Here is a 17,412-nt window from a genome sequence, read left to right on the forward strand (position 1 = left end):
GAAAGATCATTGGTCACGTATCTATTGTACGTCTTAAATTTTATTAAACATTACTAAAAATTAAAACATCTTGTGATAATATTAATCATGGCCAAGTTGATATAGCACATCAAGATATTTGTCCACCTTGAAAAAGGAATTGATTATATGATTGGTAATAAAAATATCTATTATCAATTTTCTTATCCTGAAAAGGAATTGATTGTTTGATTGGTAATTGAAATATCTGATAATGAACTTAATAGTAATTGGTATATTTAGTATAACTATATTATGAAGATGCTTTAATATGTTTTTATTATATTTAAATGATATGTTCTTATTATGTGTTTTAATTCTATGTTTAATATTTTTTATGTTAACTTGTAAGTTTCTTATTATATATATTTTATTTTATTGAAAAAATATAGATATTCATCTTGTTGAATGCAAGATCTATTATATAACTATATGTCTAGCAGACATTACTAAAACACACATTATATTTAAAAACAAGAAATAATTTTTCTATTTGACAATGAAAAAAAAAATCAATGTCAATTAAATATCTGGCAGTACAAAGTTAATTGGAGGGTCCAAAAGAGTTAATATTTTACTATCTTGAGGAATAAAGTAATAGAGGATGTACTATTTTCTATTAGGTCTCAAAGAAGTTTATTAAGTTTTAAAAATATTCGCCTGAATAGATATTATATTGAAACAATAAATAAAAGAGACACTTAATGCCCCCTATATTACATCTATTATCTTAGATAGAAAGTGTGTGTTGAAAGAAAAAATTTACTCGCCATGTTCTCAGAATTAAATTATACAAATATTAGAATAATTGAAACTCATAGTAAACTAGAAGCTTACTAATGATTTTAATGTTTAGCATGATCGGTTGGACCATCCCGGATCAATAATAGTGCAAAAAATGATTAAAAATTTATATGATCATTCATTGAAAAACTAGAAGGTTTTTCAATCTAATGAATTTTATGTGCTACTTACTCTGAAGGTAAATAAATTATAAAGCTATCATCAACTAAAGTTGGGATTCAATTCCCTACGTATTTGAATAATATTTAAGGTTATATGTGGATTCATACATCCACTATGTGAACCATTTAGATATTTTAAGGTTTTAATTGATGCATTGACTAGATGGTCACATATGTGCCTATTATCAGCTTGTAATTTGACATTTGCAACTATTTGTTTGCGAGCACAGTTTTCTAGTTACATAATCAAGATTATTTGTCTTGATAATGCTGGTGGATTTACATTTCAAACTTTTAATATTGCATATCAGTTGGAATAACTAGTGAACAACCTATTGCTTATGTTTCTACACAAAATGGTCTAGCAGTATTATTTATTAAACACTTTCAACTGATTACAAGGCCATTACTTATGAAATTCAAACTCTCAGTGTCTGTTTGGGGGCATGCCATTTTAGATGCAGTAGTATTTGTATGCACTAGGCCAAACAAGTTATTATAAATTCTCCACATACAATTGGTTTATGGTCAAGAATTGAATATTTTCCATTTAAGAATTTTTTGAATGTGCGGTATATGTTTCAATTGCCCCAACACAAGGCATAAAGATGAGTCCTCAAAGGAAGTTCGGAATATATGTTGGATACGAATCTCCATTTGTAATTAAATATCTAGAATTATCAATAGGAGATTTATTCATGACAAAGTTTGTTAATTGTCATATTGATAAAACAATTTTTCCAACATTAGGGGGAGAAAAATAAGTAGCTGCAAAAAAAAAAAAATTCTTAAAATGAATTATCTAGTTTTAATCCTCGCACAAATCAATATGAACTTGAAGTTCAAAATATCATTTTTTTTTCAAAATATAATAAATCAGTTGCGAGACGTATTTACTGAACAAATAGAATCTTATCTACCAGCTGCAATCCTATTAGTATTGATATTCTTGTAGGATAAGGCACGCTAGAAGCGTTGACACCAATTGGTTCCAAAAATAAAATCTTCATAAAAAAAAGAGTAAATATTTAAGATGGTCAGAAAGAGGAAGTAGAAACTCTAGAAAAGACTTTTGACATAATTGAGAAAAATTTCAAAAGAAATTCAGGCACCTGAAATCATTGAAAGTAAAGAGATCTCAATCAATTATGTCATGATGGAAAAAAAATGAAATCGGTAAATAAACGTCAACAATATTTTGTATAAAATATAAAGCTCAATATTGTGAAAGAAGAACGAGATCTTGAACTTTTATTGAAAAATGTAAATATAAAAATGATTGGCCAATATGGAAAGACGCAATTAAGGAGGAATTGAATTTATTTGCAAAATATAAAGTTTTTGGACCTATAGTCCGTACACCAAATGACGTAAAACCAATGAAAAATAAATAAGTATTTGTGTGAAAACAAAATGAGAAAGATGAAATTATGAGATACAAAGCACATATTATTGCACAATGTTTTACCTAAAGATCTAGTATTAAATATGAAGAGATATATTCTTTGTGATGGATATAATTACAATTCTATTTTAACTAGTCTGGTAATATATGAGAAGATTGAAATGCGTCTAATGAGTGTAGCTACAGTTTATTTATATGGCTCTCTTGATAACGATATCTATATAAAAATCCTTGGAAGATTTAAGTTGTCTGAAGCACAAAATTTGAATTCTTGAGAAATTTACTCTATTAAATTAAATAAATTTTTTTATGGATTAAAGCAATTCACACATATGGTATAATCGCCTTAGTGCATATTTGTTGAAAGAAGGTTATAAAAATAATTCTATATGCCCATGTATTTTATAAAATGGTTTAGATATGAATTTATTATAATTGCTGTCTATGTTGATGACTTGAACATTATTAAAATTCCTGAAAAGTTATCAAAAGCTGTGGATTACTTAAAGAGTGAATTTCATATGAAAGACCTTGAAAAAAAATCAAGTTTTGTTTAGATTTTCATATTGAACACTTGACAAATGAAATTTTTATCCATCAATCAGATTATATTGTAAAAATGCTAAAATAATTTTATATGAAGAAAGCATACCCATTGGGTTCACCAATGATTGTAAGGTCATTAGATGTGAAAAGAAACTTTTTCCAATCTCATGGGGATGATGAAGAACTTTTTGGTTCTGAAGTACCGTATCTTACTACAATTGGAGCATTAATGTATCTTGCTAGCAATATAAAACTTGATATATCAATTGCTGTGAATTTATTAACAAGATATAGTTCTTTTCCAACTCGAAGACATTGGAATTGAATTAAACATATCTCTGAGGAACAATGGATATGGAATTACATTATTCAAATGCATCAAAAATAAATTTTAATTAGTTATGCAGATACAGAATATTCATCTGATCTACACAAAACTGGATTCTAGACAAATTACTTGTTCACATATAGAGAAATTTTAGCAACTCGTGAGCAAATCGTGAATATGTCTAGTTAAAATCTGTAACTCAACATATTCGAGAAATGTGTGGCTTATCAACAAAGAAAAAAATTTCAATAACGTTATATGAGGATAATATTGCTTGCATAGCACAATTAAAAGAAGGACATATTAAAGGTGATCGAACAAAACACATAGTTCGTCCAAATCCTTCTTCACTTATGATTTTCAATAAAATGGTGAAATAAGTGTTCAACAAATTCAGCCAAGTGACAATTTAGCAGATTTGTTCACTAAAACCCTTTTTACTGCAACATTTGAAAAGTTGGAATGCATCATTTTAAAGATTCTATAATACATCATCAGGAGAGTAAAATACGCATTGTACTCCTTTCCTTCATTAAGATTTTTTTCACTGAGTTTTTCTTGATAAGGTTTTTAATGAGACAATATTTCAAAAGTGTATTCTTGAAAATATTATATACTCTTTTTTCTTCACTTGAATTTTTTTTATGAGTTTTTTTCCTTGTATTAAAGGAGAGTGTTATGAATATTTTGTGAATATCCATTCATGTTATCTATATGTAGATTTGATATAAATTAAAAACTTAAAATTTAATTTATCTAATATTTAAGTATTATCTTTATTTTGTAAAAGAATTATTTACCTATAAGTTGACATCTTTAATTCATTTGTATATATACTTAAAAAAAAAATTTTTACTCTTTTTAAATACTTTCTTTCCCTTTAAATATTTTCTTTTAAAATTGTTCTTTTCGCATTTATTTAAGGGTTAAAGGTTTTCAAAACATAATGTGTCATTTTAGCATGATGCGTTTCAGATGTCATTAAAAGGAAAGATAGCTGGTGTCTGGACCTTTTGTCAAATATTTGTTTATAGTGTGTAACAGGAAAAAGTGGAAGGGAGCATTGATTTTGTGTATAGCAATTTGGGTTGCTCTAATTTTGATGCTAACATGTCTCTGCATTTTGTTCTTCTGTGCACCCAAAAAGTAAGGCCATCTTTTAACAGTTAAGGAAAATTCGAGACTGTCCAGGCACCTGGAAGAAAATCTGAAGTTGAAATAGATAACCAAATTACGGATGAAAAGGAGGCAACTCTTGGTCAATTTATTCAAAGCTTGTAACGATGGGAAATCAGCAGCAAAATTACACTCACTACTTCTCAAAACTGGGTTTTCCCATGACAGTTTTTTCACCACAAAGCTCGCTTCTGTGTATTCTAAATTTATTTCCATTGAAGAAGCTCAGAAACTGTTCGATGAAATGCCTCAAAGAAATGTTTATCTCTGGAACTCAATTCTTAGAGCTTATTCTAAACAAAAACAATGGAAAAAAGCTTGGGTTCTTTTCAAAAACATGATATCTAATGAAAAAGGTGACAAAAATGAGCCTGATAATTTTACTCTGTCTATAGTTTTAAAGGCTTGTGCAGGTTTACGGTTGCTTCAACAAGGGGAAATTTTACATGGATTTTTGAGGCAAAATGAAAAGGTTGGATTGGATTTATTTGTGGGTTCTGCTTTAATTGAATTTTACTCAAAATGTGGCCAAATGGGTGATGCGTTGAAAGTTTTTGAGGAGTTTGAGAAACCTGATGTTGTTTTGTGGACTTCAATGGTGAGTGGTTATGAGCAGAATGGTTGTTTTGAAAAGGCTGTGGCCTTTTTCTCAAGAATGGTAGCAGAGGAGGGTGTTGAACCGGATCGTGTAACCCTTGTTAGTTTAGTTTCTGCTTGTGCTAAGTTGATGAATCTTAAGCTTGGAAGGAGTGTACATGGTTTTGTCATTAGGAGAGGGTTGGAAAATAATTTATCTTTGGTTAACGCATTGTTGAATTTGTATGCAAAGACAGGTGTCGTGGAAGTAGCCGAAAATTTATTTAGGAGGATGGTAGGGAAAGATGTTGTATCGTGGAGCTCAATGATTGGTTGCTATTCTCATAATGGGGCTGCTGTTGAAGCATTGCGTCTTTTCAATGAAATGATCAACCAGGGATTTCAACCTAATGCAGTTACTGTTGTTAGTGCACTTCAAGCGTGTGCAGTTGCTTGTGATCTAGACAATGGTCAGAAGATTCATGAACTTGCAACTAACAGAGGTTTTGATTTAGAAGTCTCAGTTTCCACCACTCTGATTGATATGTACATGAAGTGCTTATCACCAAATGAAGCTGTTAATGTCTTTAGAAAAATGCCTAGGAAAGATGTAGTCTCCTGGGCTGCTTTGTTAAGTGGGTATGCTCAAACTGGGATGGCTGACAAGTCTATAGGGGTCTTCAGAGATATGCTATCTAGTGGAATCCTACCTGACGCTGTTTCCATGGTAAAGATTCTTGCTTCTTCTTCGGAGTTAGGTATTCTTCATCAAGCTGTATGCCTTCATGGTTATATTACTAGAAGTGGCTTTGATAGTAATCCTTTTGTTGGGGCTTCTCTCATAGAGTTGTACTCAAAATGTGGTAGCTTAGACTATGCAATAAAAGTATTTAAAGGAATTATAGATAAGGATGTTGTTCTCTGGAGTGCTATGATTGCTGGCTATGGAATTCATGGAAAAGGTAGAGAATCATTAAAGTTATTTGAACAGATGGTTAAGAGTTCTGCAGCTAGACCTAACAATGTCACTTTCCTCTCTATTTTATCTGCCTGTAGCCATGCAGGTTTGGTTTTGGAGGGGATTGAAATATTCAGTATGATGGTAAATGATTATGGACTGGGTCCTACTTCAGAGCACTATGGCATAGTTGTTGATCTTCTAGGCCGTACAGGAGAGTTAGACAGGGCCATGGACATTATAAACCGAATGCCAGTTCCAGTTGAGCCCCATGTTTGGGGTGCCTTGCTTGCTGCATGTAGGATTCATCACAATGTTGAGATAGGAGAGTTGGCAGCAAAGAATCTTCTCTGCTTAGATTCTAATCATGCAGGTTACTATATTCTATTATCTAATATATATGCTGTTGATGGGAAATGGGGTAATGTGGCAACAATTAGAACTCTAATAAAGGAGAAGGGCTTAAAGAAGATGTTTGCACAGAGCATGGTTGAGATAAAGAATGAGGTTCATAGCTTTGTTGCTGATGATAAATTTCACCCAGAGAGTGAAAGGATTTATGAACTACTAGGAAAATTGGAATTGACAATGAGGTTGCAACTAGAAAATATATATGGACTTTCTGAAGCTTTATTAAATTTTAAGATGACCTGAATTCATCCACCATTGAGATATCTGCATGATGGGTAGCCACAAACAATATTGTAAGAATAGGATTTCAGATCGAAAGTAAAATTTAATGGTGATTAAAATGATTATAGCATGGAGTTTTTGAAGAGAGCAACATAAAGATATCTTCCAGCGGTGACAGCTGCAAATGAATTCTGGATTTCTTCTGCATCTGATGAAATTTATGTTGATACCTTGATCCAAACATGAGGCCTGTGACAATGCCATGCAGAAGCCTTATTTATTAACTTCCTCTCGTACTTCGGTTTAGGAAATCTAGAATTCTGGAAAGCCTAGGTGCCCCTGTTTGGTGTGGTAGTATAATCCTAGGGCTGATGAGCACAGAAGAGCATGGAGTTTAAATAGCCAGCACTTTGAGGTACAATCCTTGTGATTTTTTGCTGTTCATTTGCTTTGTGTATGGTTTTAATTGTTATGTCATTACAGAATTAAATTGATTTCAAGATTTAGAATCATTCATTATAAGATATATTGATGCATCAATAATTGAAGCTGGGAGTAACTACTGGATTCAGTCCTCCACCAATTTTCCTGATCATGACTTATTCTGCAGGTCTGCGTCCTGCATGCTTTGCCGATGTCAAAGTCCTTTGCTTTTGCCAAGTCACGTTCAGCTGGTTTACAATCCAACTTCATTTAGACCTGTGGAATTTATTCTTTTGTGGTTCCCATCGCAATGTCCTGATGTCAGCTACAGCTTACATCCCAGAGTATAGCTTATGCCGGTCTTCATTTTGCCGTAACAGGTAAATTGTGATGACATATTTGCTTGAGGAGATGGAATTAAAGAAATATGGCTCAAGACGTTGCAAGGTATAGTTAGTGAAAAACGAGTGGGCCAAGTTTAACAAACCTACCCCCCTCTTTTGTGAGGGGAAATAAAGGTTCACCAATTACTGGGCCATATGCAAGCCCCCAACTTTGGGCCCCAAAGAGAGAGAAAGAGCTCAACATTAATCCATGCACTCATATGTTTTTTGTCAAGTTGAACTGCAACATTGTTGTCAGATTAGATTGCCATGTTGTCTTTACCCCCAACTTGAGGCTGGTCTTGTTGTGGGATTGCTTAAGGACCTTGATTGCTGTTCCTCTTTTCTGGAAACATTTGGGATATTAAAAATTCATCTTAGTACATTTGTGTATCAGCCCACGTGATTGAGCTTGAGCTTGTAATTTAAGGTTCATCTGTCCACATTTTTACTTTGCAAATATTTGTAGATTCCTAGGATACAGCAAATAAAATATATAGCTGGTTCCCTCAACATCCAGCATCTTCTTGACCACTTCATCATTCTTTCTTGATACAGGTCAGCAGTAAGCCGCCGTTAACTGGCTGTTACACCGTTAATGAGAATTAACCTGGAATTTCAGACTAATATTTTATCATTTAATATGTAACGGGGCTAACAAGATAGCAAAGCATCAAAATTTTCCATTGGATTCCAACTATGATCTCGTTGTAATTTAAAAGAAAGAAGGAACAAAAATAGACAAGAGTGTGGCCAAAGTGCTGCAACAATGAATAAGTGCATTGATCGAATCTTTGGATACAAATTTATATTTGAAGCAACTATTTACTACTGTTTCTGTCACCTTCAAATATGTCCAAAATATCTTGGAGATATCAGTTTAAAAGGGCTTGCACATGCTAGCTGTTTGATCTTTTAACCTGTACCATACCAATTGTTTATATAATGTATCCATCATTAATCTTTTTAACATAACGTTGGCACAAAACATTGAGGAGATATCATTTTAAAATCCGTGCACATGCAAGGGTTTATGGCAACCTGTTATGTATCTTTTGTGGGTTAAGTTTTAGTTCAAGATGATGTTTTTGTTGCATCGATCGAAAGGAACCACACTTATTGTATTGGAAGAAGCCACCAAAATAGCTAGGGTACGTGCAGCAGCAGCAGCAGCAGCCCCCTTATTGCATGATCAATTAATTGTACGAAAAATCAGAAAACAAACATGTGGTGAGAGAGCAGTGCTATATGTTCTAGTTCTACCATCACTTGGAAACATTTTGTATGCAAGTTTAGACAATTGGCTTCTTCGTATTATTGGTTTGTGTGCATATATATATATATATATGCATTTTGTTGCTTCCAATCACATGCATTCAAGTGGCTCGTTGCTTGTGAACTTGGGCAGTTTGGTTTCAGGGAAATGATCACTTCCTGATTCACTTAATTTCCCTCACAGAATTTCTCTATTATGTTTTTGTGTTCCTTTTTTTCAAATCATTAAAGGGTAGCAATTCATCGATCAGTTCGATCGATTTGATTTATCATAATGAAATCTTAAATAGATCAATTTTTTATAGGAAATTAATTAAATATTGAATTAATTTGATCAAATTTGATTTTAAACAAAAAAAATCAAAATTTTGTCACTTTTCTTTTTTATAAATTATAAAATTCAAATTTATTTATAATTATAAATTATACAAATAATGTAAATACTAAAAAATATAACATTTATTCTTTCGTTCACATAATTATGTGTTTTCACATAATCCATCAAATTTACATTTAAAAGTTATATATATATGATATAAATTTAAAATATGTATATAATATTAATTTAATTTTTTGATCAATTGGATCTAAAAATAATAGGATTGAGAACCAATCAAAAAAATTAATTGAAATGAATTTTTTTAAACCAAATAAATTAAACAAACTAAACCATTTTATTCAAATTACATACCCACCCCTACGAATCATTACCATTCCATCATAGTTCAGCACTTGAAACTTATGGACTCTTTCTATCTATTACACTTTCATCCTCTGATAAATTTACGAGGATAATAATGTAATTTTACAGCATCTAAAGTCAAATCTGGCAGGTCAAACATTTAACTAGTTCATTGCAATACTCTTAAAATAATCACATCATCACACCGAAATTAAAGAAATGGAGAAAAAAAAAACAAAAAAAACCCCACGTGATGTCAGGTGCTCCCATGAGCGGCAGCAGTTGAAAGTTGCCTCAACAGTGTCACAACAATCCTTCACGCAACTCTCGAGCATAAATGTCCAATTCATCATTCATTTTCACTTTTGTTTTTGTAAGTCAGATTAATTAATAAATATATGTAATTTTTGTGATTGTGGACATATTGTTTAAAGCAAACACATGGTGCCTTATTAATTAAGAAGATGGGCGATTATGTATGGATTATGGTTGAATGATTTGTCATTATTTTTGAACTTACTTAAAAATAAAAAAATAAAGTTATCAACAAATAAGATAATGCTCAAATCTTAATTTTATAAAAAAATAAAATATTTGAACTCTACTAACTATCTGAATATTTTTAAAAATTATTATATTAACCTTAATCTTAATATATCTTCATTACTTATACTTACTCGATCTTATTTAAAAACTCAATTATGTAAAAACAATTATTAAAATACTCTTCATGATATCTAATTATTTGATTCCAAATTCATATCCGTATTTATATACAACAAGAATTCTCATACATATTCAATATAATTTACTAATTATTAAATTAATAAAAAAACGTAAATAAAATAATATTGAGCAAGAATACACCATTGAATGGAAGACCAAGAATGGAGGATCGGTGGCTAGGGTTGAGCGAGGAAGAAAAGAAGAAGAAAGGGAGTGCTGTCGGCTTGGGGAAGAGAAGAAAGAAGAAGAAGCGGCTATGGCAGTGGCTAGGCAAATAAATGAAAGGAGTGGCTGCTGACTTTGGGGAAGAAAAGAAAGAAGAAGGAGCGGATTTGGCAATGGTTAGGTAAAGAAAAGAGAGGAGCGGCTGTCGGCTTGGGGAAGAAAACAAAGAGGAAGGAGGAGCGACTGTGGTCGTGGCTAGTTAAAGAAAAGAAAGGGATACTAAGATTTTTACCTATAGTAATAAAATATTTATAATGGGTGGGTTCGGATAGTAGATATTCAACGTGTGATATCTAAATTCTATCCGAATCTGATAAGAGTGATAAAATTACTATTTAAACTTGTTTTAAATTTGATTATAAAGTATTTAAATTTTATATAATCAAATGGGATACCCATTGTCATCCGGAAAATTGAGATGTGGAAGTATATAGACATAGCCGTGGGCTTACATTTTGAAGCAAGAAAAAGAAAGCACATACTTAAAAGTCATGGCTTCTTCAAGGATAGATATGGGCGGTGGAATGGGGGCACCCGTCACAACCATAAGCAGAAGAGATATCACTTCATCTATTCATGTAGCTTGATATAGATATATATAAATATTAATGCTTTCATGCTCACGTGGCAGCCAATCCTAGACAAACAACTTCCCCATTCTTCTTTTGTCTCAGAGTCCTTTAACCTTTATTTTTCCCTTTTTTTCTTTAAAAAAAAAAAAGAATTGTCGGCCCAACGAAGAGACATTTCTCCTTAGAAAAGGAGATTGCATCTAATTTAATTTTCAAAACTATATGTAGATATGAATCATGCTGGCTTGCATGAACACTTAAATATTCCAGTTTGTTGACAATATTTTTTATAATTAAACAATTGCTTTTATTTATATATCTTGGTTGACAATTATCTTGATGTATACGTACTAAGCAAATTAGTTATGCTTCCACTAATGTATGAACAGGTTGGATTGCCACTTGAAATACGTGCTAATATAAAATACAAAGTATTTTGATGAAGTAAAGCTTTAAACGACAATGCTACTGGATATGTACCTTATGCTTTATTATTTCAGGGCCATTAATGTCTAAATTCTCACACAAATCATGAACCCTAACAGGAGAAACAGTAACATATACAAGATGAGCATTAGGTAACCCAAGAATTAGATGAACCCAAAATTTTAACAAGATGAAAAGTTAGTTTCGGGCAGTTTGGTCCTTCAATTCTTTTCTTTATTTAATATTGAAAAGCTCTTGTATAGCTTGCTGCAAATATCAAGTACTCAGCATTGCATCAGATATAAGTCTATGATATATGTTTCCACTAATGAGTCAAAATCACAAAGAAAGATTAGTGTAACCATTGATCGAGTTTCACATATGAGTACGATTATCTCTTATTAGTCAGTAGTAGAATGTTAAATGAAGAAATATGAACATACATATAAGTTAAAGGATTCATTTAGTGGTGTAGTCAGGACAAAGTATAAGTGGGGTCATATACTATAATGTGCATTGTATAAACACAGACTTTTTATACATTGTATTATTAAAGTAACTTCTGCATTAAACCCAAAAGTATTAAATATTAAGAAAAATTGAGTGTATTATCCAATTACTTTAACAATAAATTATTGCAATAAAATCATCAAAAAATATTATAATAAAATATATTATTTTATGCAATCATGCCTATAATTAATATAATCATTTATGAATTTTTCAAGTTAGGTATCGTTAGGTTATTATTTTAGTTATTTAACCAAAAAAAGGAATTTAGATATAAGAGCAAAAGAATATATTTCAATAAATAAGAATTAAAAATGTATTTTTATATAATAAAATTTAAGATTGAAACAAGTCTTTTGCCTACCAATGATAAGCCTAAAGTCTTGAATTAGCACAATGTATTTAAAGTCATTGTCGATGTCACGGATTCCACATTAATAAGAAATAGGATGGATCTTAAGTATATAAATATGAGTCTTCTATCACTTATCAAGCATGCTTTTTAAGTTAAGAATGTGGATTCATGATTTATAGGCCTATTTAAGTTTTATTTTCAGAACTTAGGTTATATGAAGTTAGACTTAAGTTACAGCTTGTGACAAGTGGTATTAGAGAAGGCCTAGATCTTTATTGATGTCGGGCCTTCATGAGAGATATAAGAGTTTGAGGTCTAATGTAAAAGTTTATACCCTTTAAGGGGAAAAAGTCAATGCAATGAGATGTTGCACAAATAGATGAGGTAGAATGTTATGGATCTTATATCAGTAACAGATTAAATGGATTTTGAATGTATAAACATGGGCTTTCCATCACTTATCATATGTGTTTTTTAGATTGAAAATGTGAGCTGTGATTATAAACTTAAATTTCATTTTTAGAATTTAAGGCCGCACGAGGTTAGGCTTTCGGCTTATGATGGTCGACACATGACACTTGTCTTTCAATATATATAAAATAAAATGTATAATTTTACTTTTATATAAAAATATATTTAAATGTAAAAATTGTAAAAATTTATATACTTATTTTGACCCATCTCTAAGTTTTTATTAAACTGTTGCGGGGTTAATATAAGAAAATTAATTTTTGTACCATAATGTATATATATATATATATATTATTCAATTGTTTAATAAATTTAAATTGAAAATCACTCATTTAAAGAGCTGTTTTTACTTTTCCTCTCCTTTTCTTGTATCTTGATAAAAATCTTGGGTTCAATTACATCATTGCTTGCTTATAATTATATTCTAATTACTTTTTTTCAAGGTTTTTTTCCTCGTGGGTGGTCACTTAATTCGTCTAAGGGGATTGAAACAAAAGCTTTTTTGGAAACCACATTACAAAAACTTGACAAATCTCTTCATACTTGAGCTTTCTTTACATACTAAAACCCACCCTACCAAGGATTGATTGAAATTAATTTGTTGAGAGATAGTACCATGATTATATGCTCTGAAAAAGTCTATTAATTTATTCTAAAAAATTAGGGCTGCAACAATGTCAAATGAAGAGATAAGGGACATTTATTCAGCTTTGTCAGCATTGAATGGTCCATTACAATGGTTCCAAAAGAAAAAACAAAGTAATACATAGAATATGATTAATTAAAGGAAAAGTTTCCTGCACATTAATATCAATCAGTTATGTTGAACATTTAAAAATGGATAAAAGAAACGTTAATTTGCTCCTAACCATCCCATTTCTTTCTCTCTCAAAATTAAGGAGAGGGATTTTTTTCCCTTAAACCCTTACAAAAAAAGGTAAACCTTTAAATGGTGAAAAAATTTCTTTGAGACTACTGCTAATTAAAGTGATCATTCATAAACATTACCATTTATTCTTCACGTTGATTTAGGTCATCAATGCCATGTTTGATCTAAAAGAGCTATACCCATAACAGATATTCAACTTTTTTTTTTATACCCAAGGCCAACATCTGCCACGCATAAATTGTTCAATTTTTTACATCAAAACAAGATGTGTTGTTATCAATGTGTATATCGTTCGAGATTAGTCGGGATGACCACAACGAATGTGGTTCAGAAACCCTAATTGTTACTGAACTTGGCATTATAATATTGAGATCCATGAGAGCTAGTTTGAAAAAACTATCTTATAGCCTAGCATATATCATCGTCAAGAGGTGATGAATGGGGAAGGCAGGTCAAAGCTACATCATGAAATGGATGACTATATATGGCATGTTGTACACAAATCAAACGATGGGGGAGCAATGTTGAAAAAGGGGTAGCAAATAATATATAACACACCTTTGCATTTCTGTGTAATCATGATGATCAACTTGGACTAACATAGAACTGTTTTTGTTTTTCCACAGACAAAAACTGTGAGAGAGAGGGTCATTACACGAAGCCAAAAGCGACCTTGCAATGCATGTTTTCTCCTGAAAATGGTGGATTAAATTTGAAGCTTTTAGCTGAAACCAACACTAGTAGTTGTATTTTTTAATCTTGGGTGCTGCTTGAGCCCCCAGATTTTCGTTTTGCCCCTTTTGTTTACCAAACATTTTGGCCATTTTTGGCTCTTTTGCAAAGGTCTTACGTTACAACTTGCCAAAGCTAAAACTCAATGTAGTTAAGTGCATGTGTCCAACGCCAACCCTTTCCATCTGCATGCCTTAAAAGCCCAAAAAACATAAGAAAGAAACAGCCCCATTGAAATGCCTTGATTGCCTCTGTCACAGCTGTTTAACAATACCTACCCTTCTCCATCTCCAAAAGGACCATAACCGAAAACAACTTTGATCCATTTCCCATATTATCCCTTTCACCTTTTACCCAAATATACGGCAAATTTATGGGTTCCATTAATGTCTTTTATTTTGATAATTGAAGGAATATATTTTATACTATTTGCAAATGTTTCCTCTCTCTTTTCTTTCATTTTCTACCATATCCTATCGAAGTTATTGCATTCCTCTTACGGAAACCAACCCTGGGAAATTCAAGCTTTTCACATTTTAATTGCCATTGTTGAATTCAAACGGAAATCAAGAGAAAATTCAAATTCCCGAGACCAGATGAAGTCTATGGGCGCTTGCTAATAGGCACGCTACAGTAACAAGCTGAAATGTATATAATATATATATGTATAGGTATAGACGGTAGGTAAATGAGTGCTGAAAAAGTCATGTTCAAGTCTTTTTTTAATGTAATTTGTCTTTATAATTGTAGGAATAAAAAAAGAACAAGAAAAAAGAGAGAGACCAAGTTGAAGAGTCTAGCTATACCAATTCCTCATCGTAATAACATAAAGTGTCCTTTGTCTGCCGCGATGAGTATATCCATTCACATTAATAGTGCCGCTATTTCTCTCTTTTCAATCCTTCTTATTTTAGCTATATATATAACTTGCAATTTCTATGTAGTGTTGTTCTTTAACTTATTGACAAGCAAATCTATTCTTTTATAGTTTGAATATATTATACAGGTATGTACACATGAGATGCAGATGTTTTGTCCTCTTTCGACCAAAAAGTGATTCTAGTTTGAAGTACTATGATCATATGATGAGTTGGCAAGTTGCAAATGATGCATGCAAAAAGCCTATATTAGAAGAGAATATGGAATAGTGAGGCAAGTACCAAGTAGGGTAGAGCAATATATAGAATGATTTTTCGTCTTTGACCCAAAAGGAAAAATCAGGGTAACCTTGGTGGATTTGCTCATACTAGGCAGAGAAGCAAAAGAAAAATCAATAGGAGACTGTATGGTAAAAAAATAAAACTATGGATTTTTTTTTAAAATTTTGTTTAAATATATATATAAAAAAAGGGTTTTATAGCCTAAAACATATTAAACGTAACAATTTTTGTTCGATTATGAGCATGATTTCCACGTGTCGATTCGTTTTTGAGTAACGCTCTTTCTTTTCATTTACGTTTTCTTTTTTATTTATATTCGACAAAATCTATACATTCACTGCCTCCATTATTATTTTAGAACAGATAGCAAAAATGGTGAATAATCAAGGAAGAAGCAAGTTCATCTCATTGTTAGGTGTGGAGCAAGGGGAATCTGGAGTTATTAATGGATTGATTAGGGTTTGTGAAGCCATATGCTCTTGTATTTGGAAAAGTAAGTGTCATGATTTCCATCTAAAAACTTTGCTTGCTTTTTATACCAAGATTTGATGCAAATTATATATGATTACAACTATTGTTTGTGCATGTTTTAATTTTTTGTAGGTTTTGTGATTTTTCTTGGAAGAGTATGGTACATATATTTCCCTTGATATATTAGAAAAATACTTCTAAAAATATAAATAATTTTTCACCTAAAATAATTGTTTTGCAGACCTTATATATATATATATATATATATATATATATATATTTGGGCAGGCAGCAAATGAGCATATAGCTGGAGCCATGCAAATTAGCCAAATTTCCTATAGTTTGTAACTACTAAAGTTTGAATAACTTTAATTAATAAATAAGCTACAACTTGTAGTTGTATGGAAATAATGTTAAGGGGATTCGAACATTGCTTCTTTTTTAAATAAAGAGATCATGCACTAGCTAATAAGTTAAATATTAAGACGTAATACTAACATATTAATTCTTATAGAATAATTTCATTTTTATTAATTTAATTTTCTTTTAATATTTTTCTCTTTTATGTTTTCTTGTTAGATATATAGAGGTTAATAATAAATTAACACTCAGATGTAATAAATGGCCTAATGATTTTAGTTTTCATTATATCTGTATTCTGTCTTAATTAGATATTAATTTGTGGTTAGTTTAATACGAAACTAGAAATTTAAAATATAAGGCAAAATAGCTCGTGTGATAATTTTTCCAGTAGTTGCATGATTGGCCTTGTGGATATTCCTAGACAAAATACTAACATTTAAGGTAAAAAAAATTCAAATTAATCAAAAAAATATGATGTAATATTATTTTTCACAAATTAAGCCATGTGAAAACCAAGGAAATAAAAGCTGCCCAGGTGTATGAAATGACATGCAGAGTATGCTTTAGTGGGATTGCAATTTCACAATCTTATTTTACTTTTTCTTGAAATTAGTATGAGAATATAATTAACTTAATTACCTTAATTTTTAGCCCCAAACTAGTGTAATATCTTGAGCTTTCTTTAATTTATTTCTAGTTTTCAAGGTTTTTTTTCTTTTTTGCATTGTCAATATTAAAATGTTCATATGTTAGAATACTTATACTGATATAGAAATAAGAGGAGTCTTTGTGTATTTAATTTACCAAAACATCAACAATAGGATTCTGGTAAGATTATAGATTTAGATTCATAACTGACCTAATACTTTAGTGTTCAAATTTTGTAACAATTAAAAGTTATATCTGTTGGATTAAATTCCATCAAAACTATGATGGTTTTTAATTTTTTATATGCATACTCATTCTTGAATTTAAATTAGGATTTTTTTTCAATAAAAAAAGGTAAATCCCACATTACTTAATGGTTTACTGTCTTTCAATTAAAGGTTGAAACGTTGAAGACAAAATAATATCCAAGCAATTGATCCCTCACATGAAAAACATTAACAATTGAAAAATGGATAGTGAAAATTAAAATAAAAAA

General features: G+C 30.9%; 1 protein-coding gene across 1 annotated transcript; it reads left to right on the forward strand.

Moving 5' to 3' along the window:
• Window positions 1-4,311: 4,311 nt before the first annotated feature.
• On the forward strand, window positions 4,312-7,846 carry LOC110426701 (Tetratricopeptide repeat (TPR)-like superfamily protein). Its single transcript, XM_021441988.1, has 2 exons — window positions 4,312-7,020; window positions 7,216-7,846. Exon 1 carries the CDS (start codon window positions 4,500-4,502, stop codon window positions 6,624-6,626), a length of 2,127 nt encoding a protein of 708 aa, XP_021297663.1. The 5' UTR covers window positions 4,312-4,499; the 3' UTR covers window positions 6,627-7,020; window positions 7,216-7,846.
• The last annotated feature ends 9,566 nt before the right edge of the window (window positions 7,847-17,412 follow it).

Source organism: Theobroma umbraticum, unplaced genomic scaffold (assembly GCF_002168275.2).
Source record: "Theobroma umbraticum cultivar Fairchild unplaced genomic scaffold, ASM216827v3 scaffold_12.0, whole genome shotgun sequence".
In the NCBI taxonomy this organism is placed as follows: domain Eukaryota; kingdom Viridiplantae; phylum Streptophyta; class Magnoliopsida; order Malvales; family Malvaceae; genus Theobroma; species Theobroma umbraticum.

Excerpts from the sequence above, each read along its gene's own strand:
- LOC110426701 (XM_021441988.1), top strand. The coding sequence starts at position 4,500 with ATGAAAAGGAGGCAACTCTTGGTCAATTTATTCAAAGCTTGTAACGAT.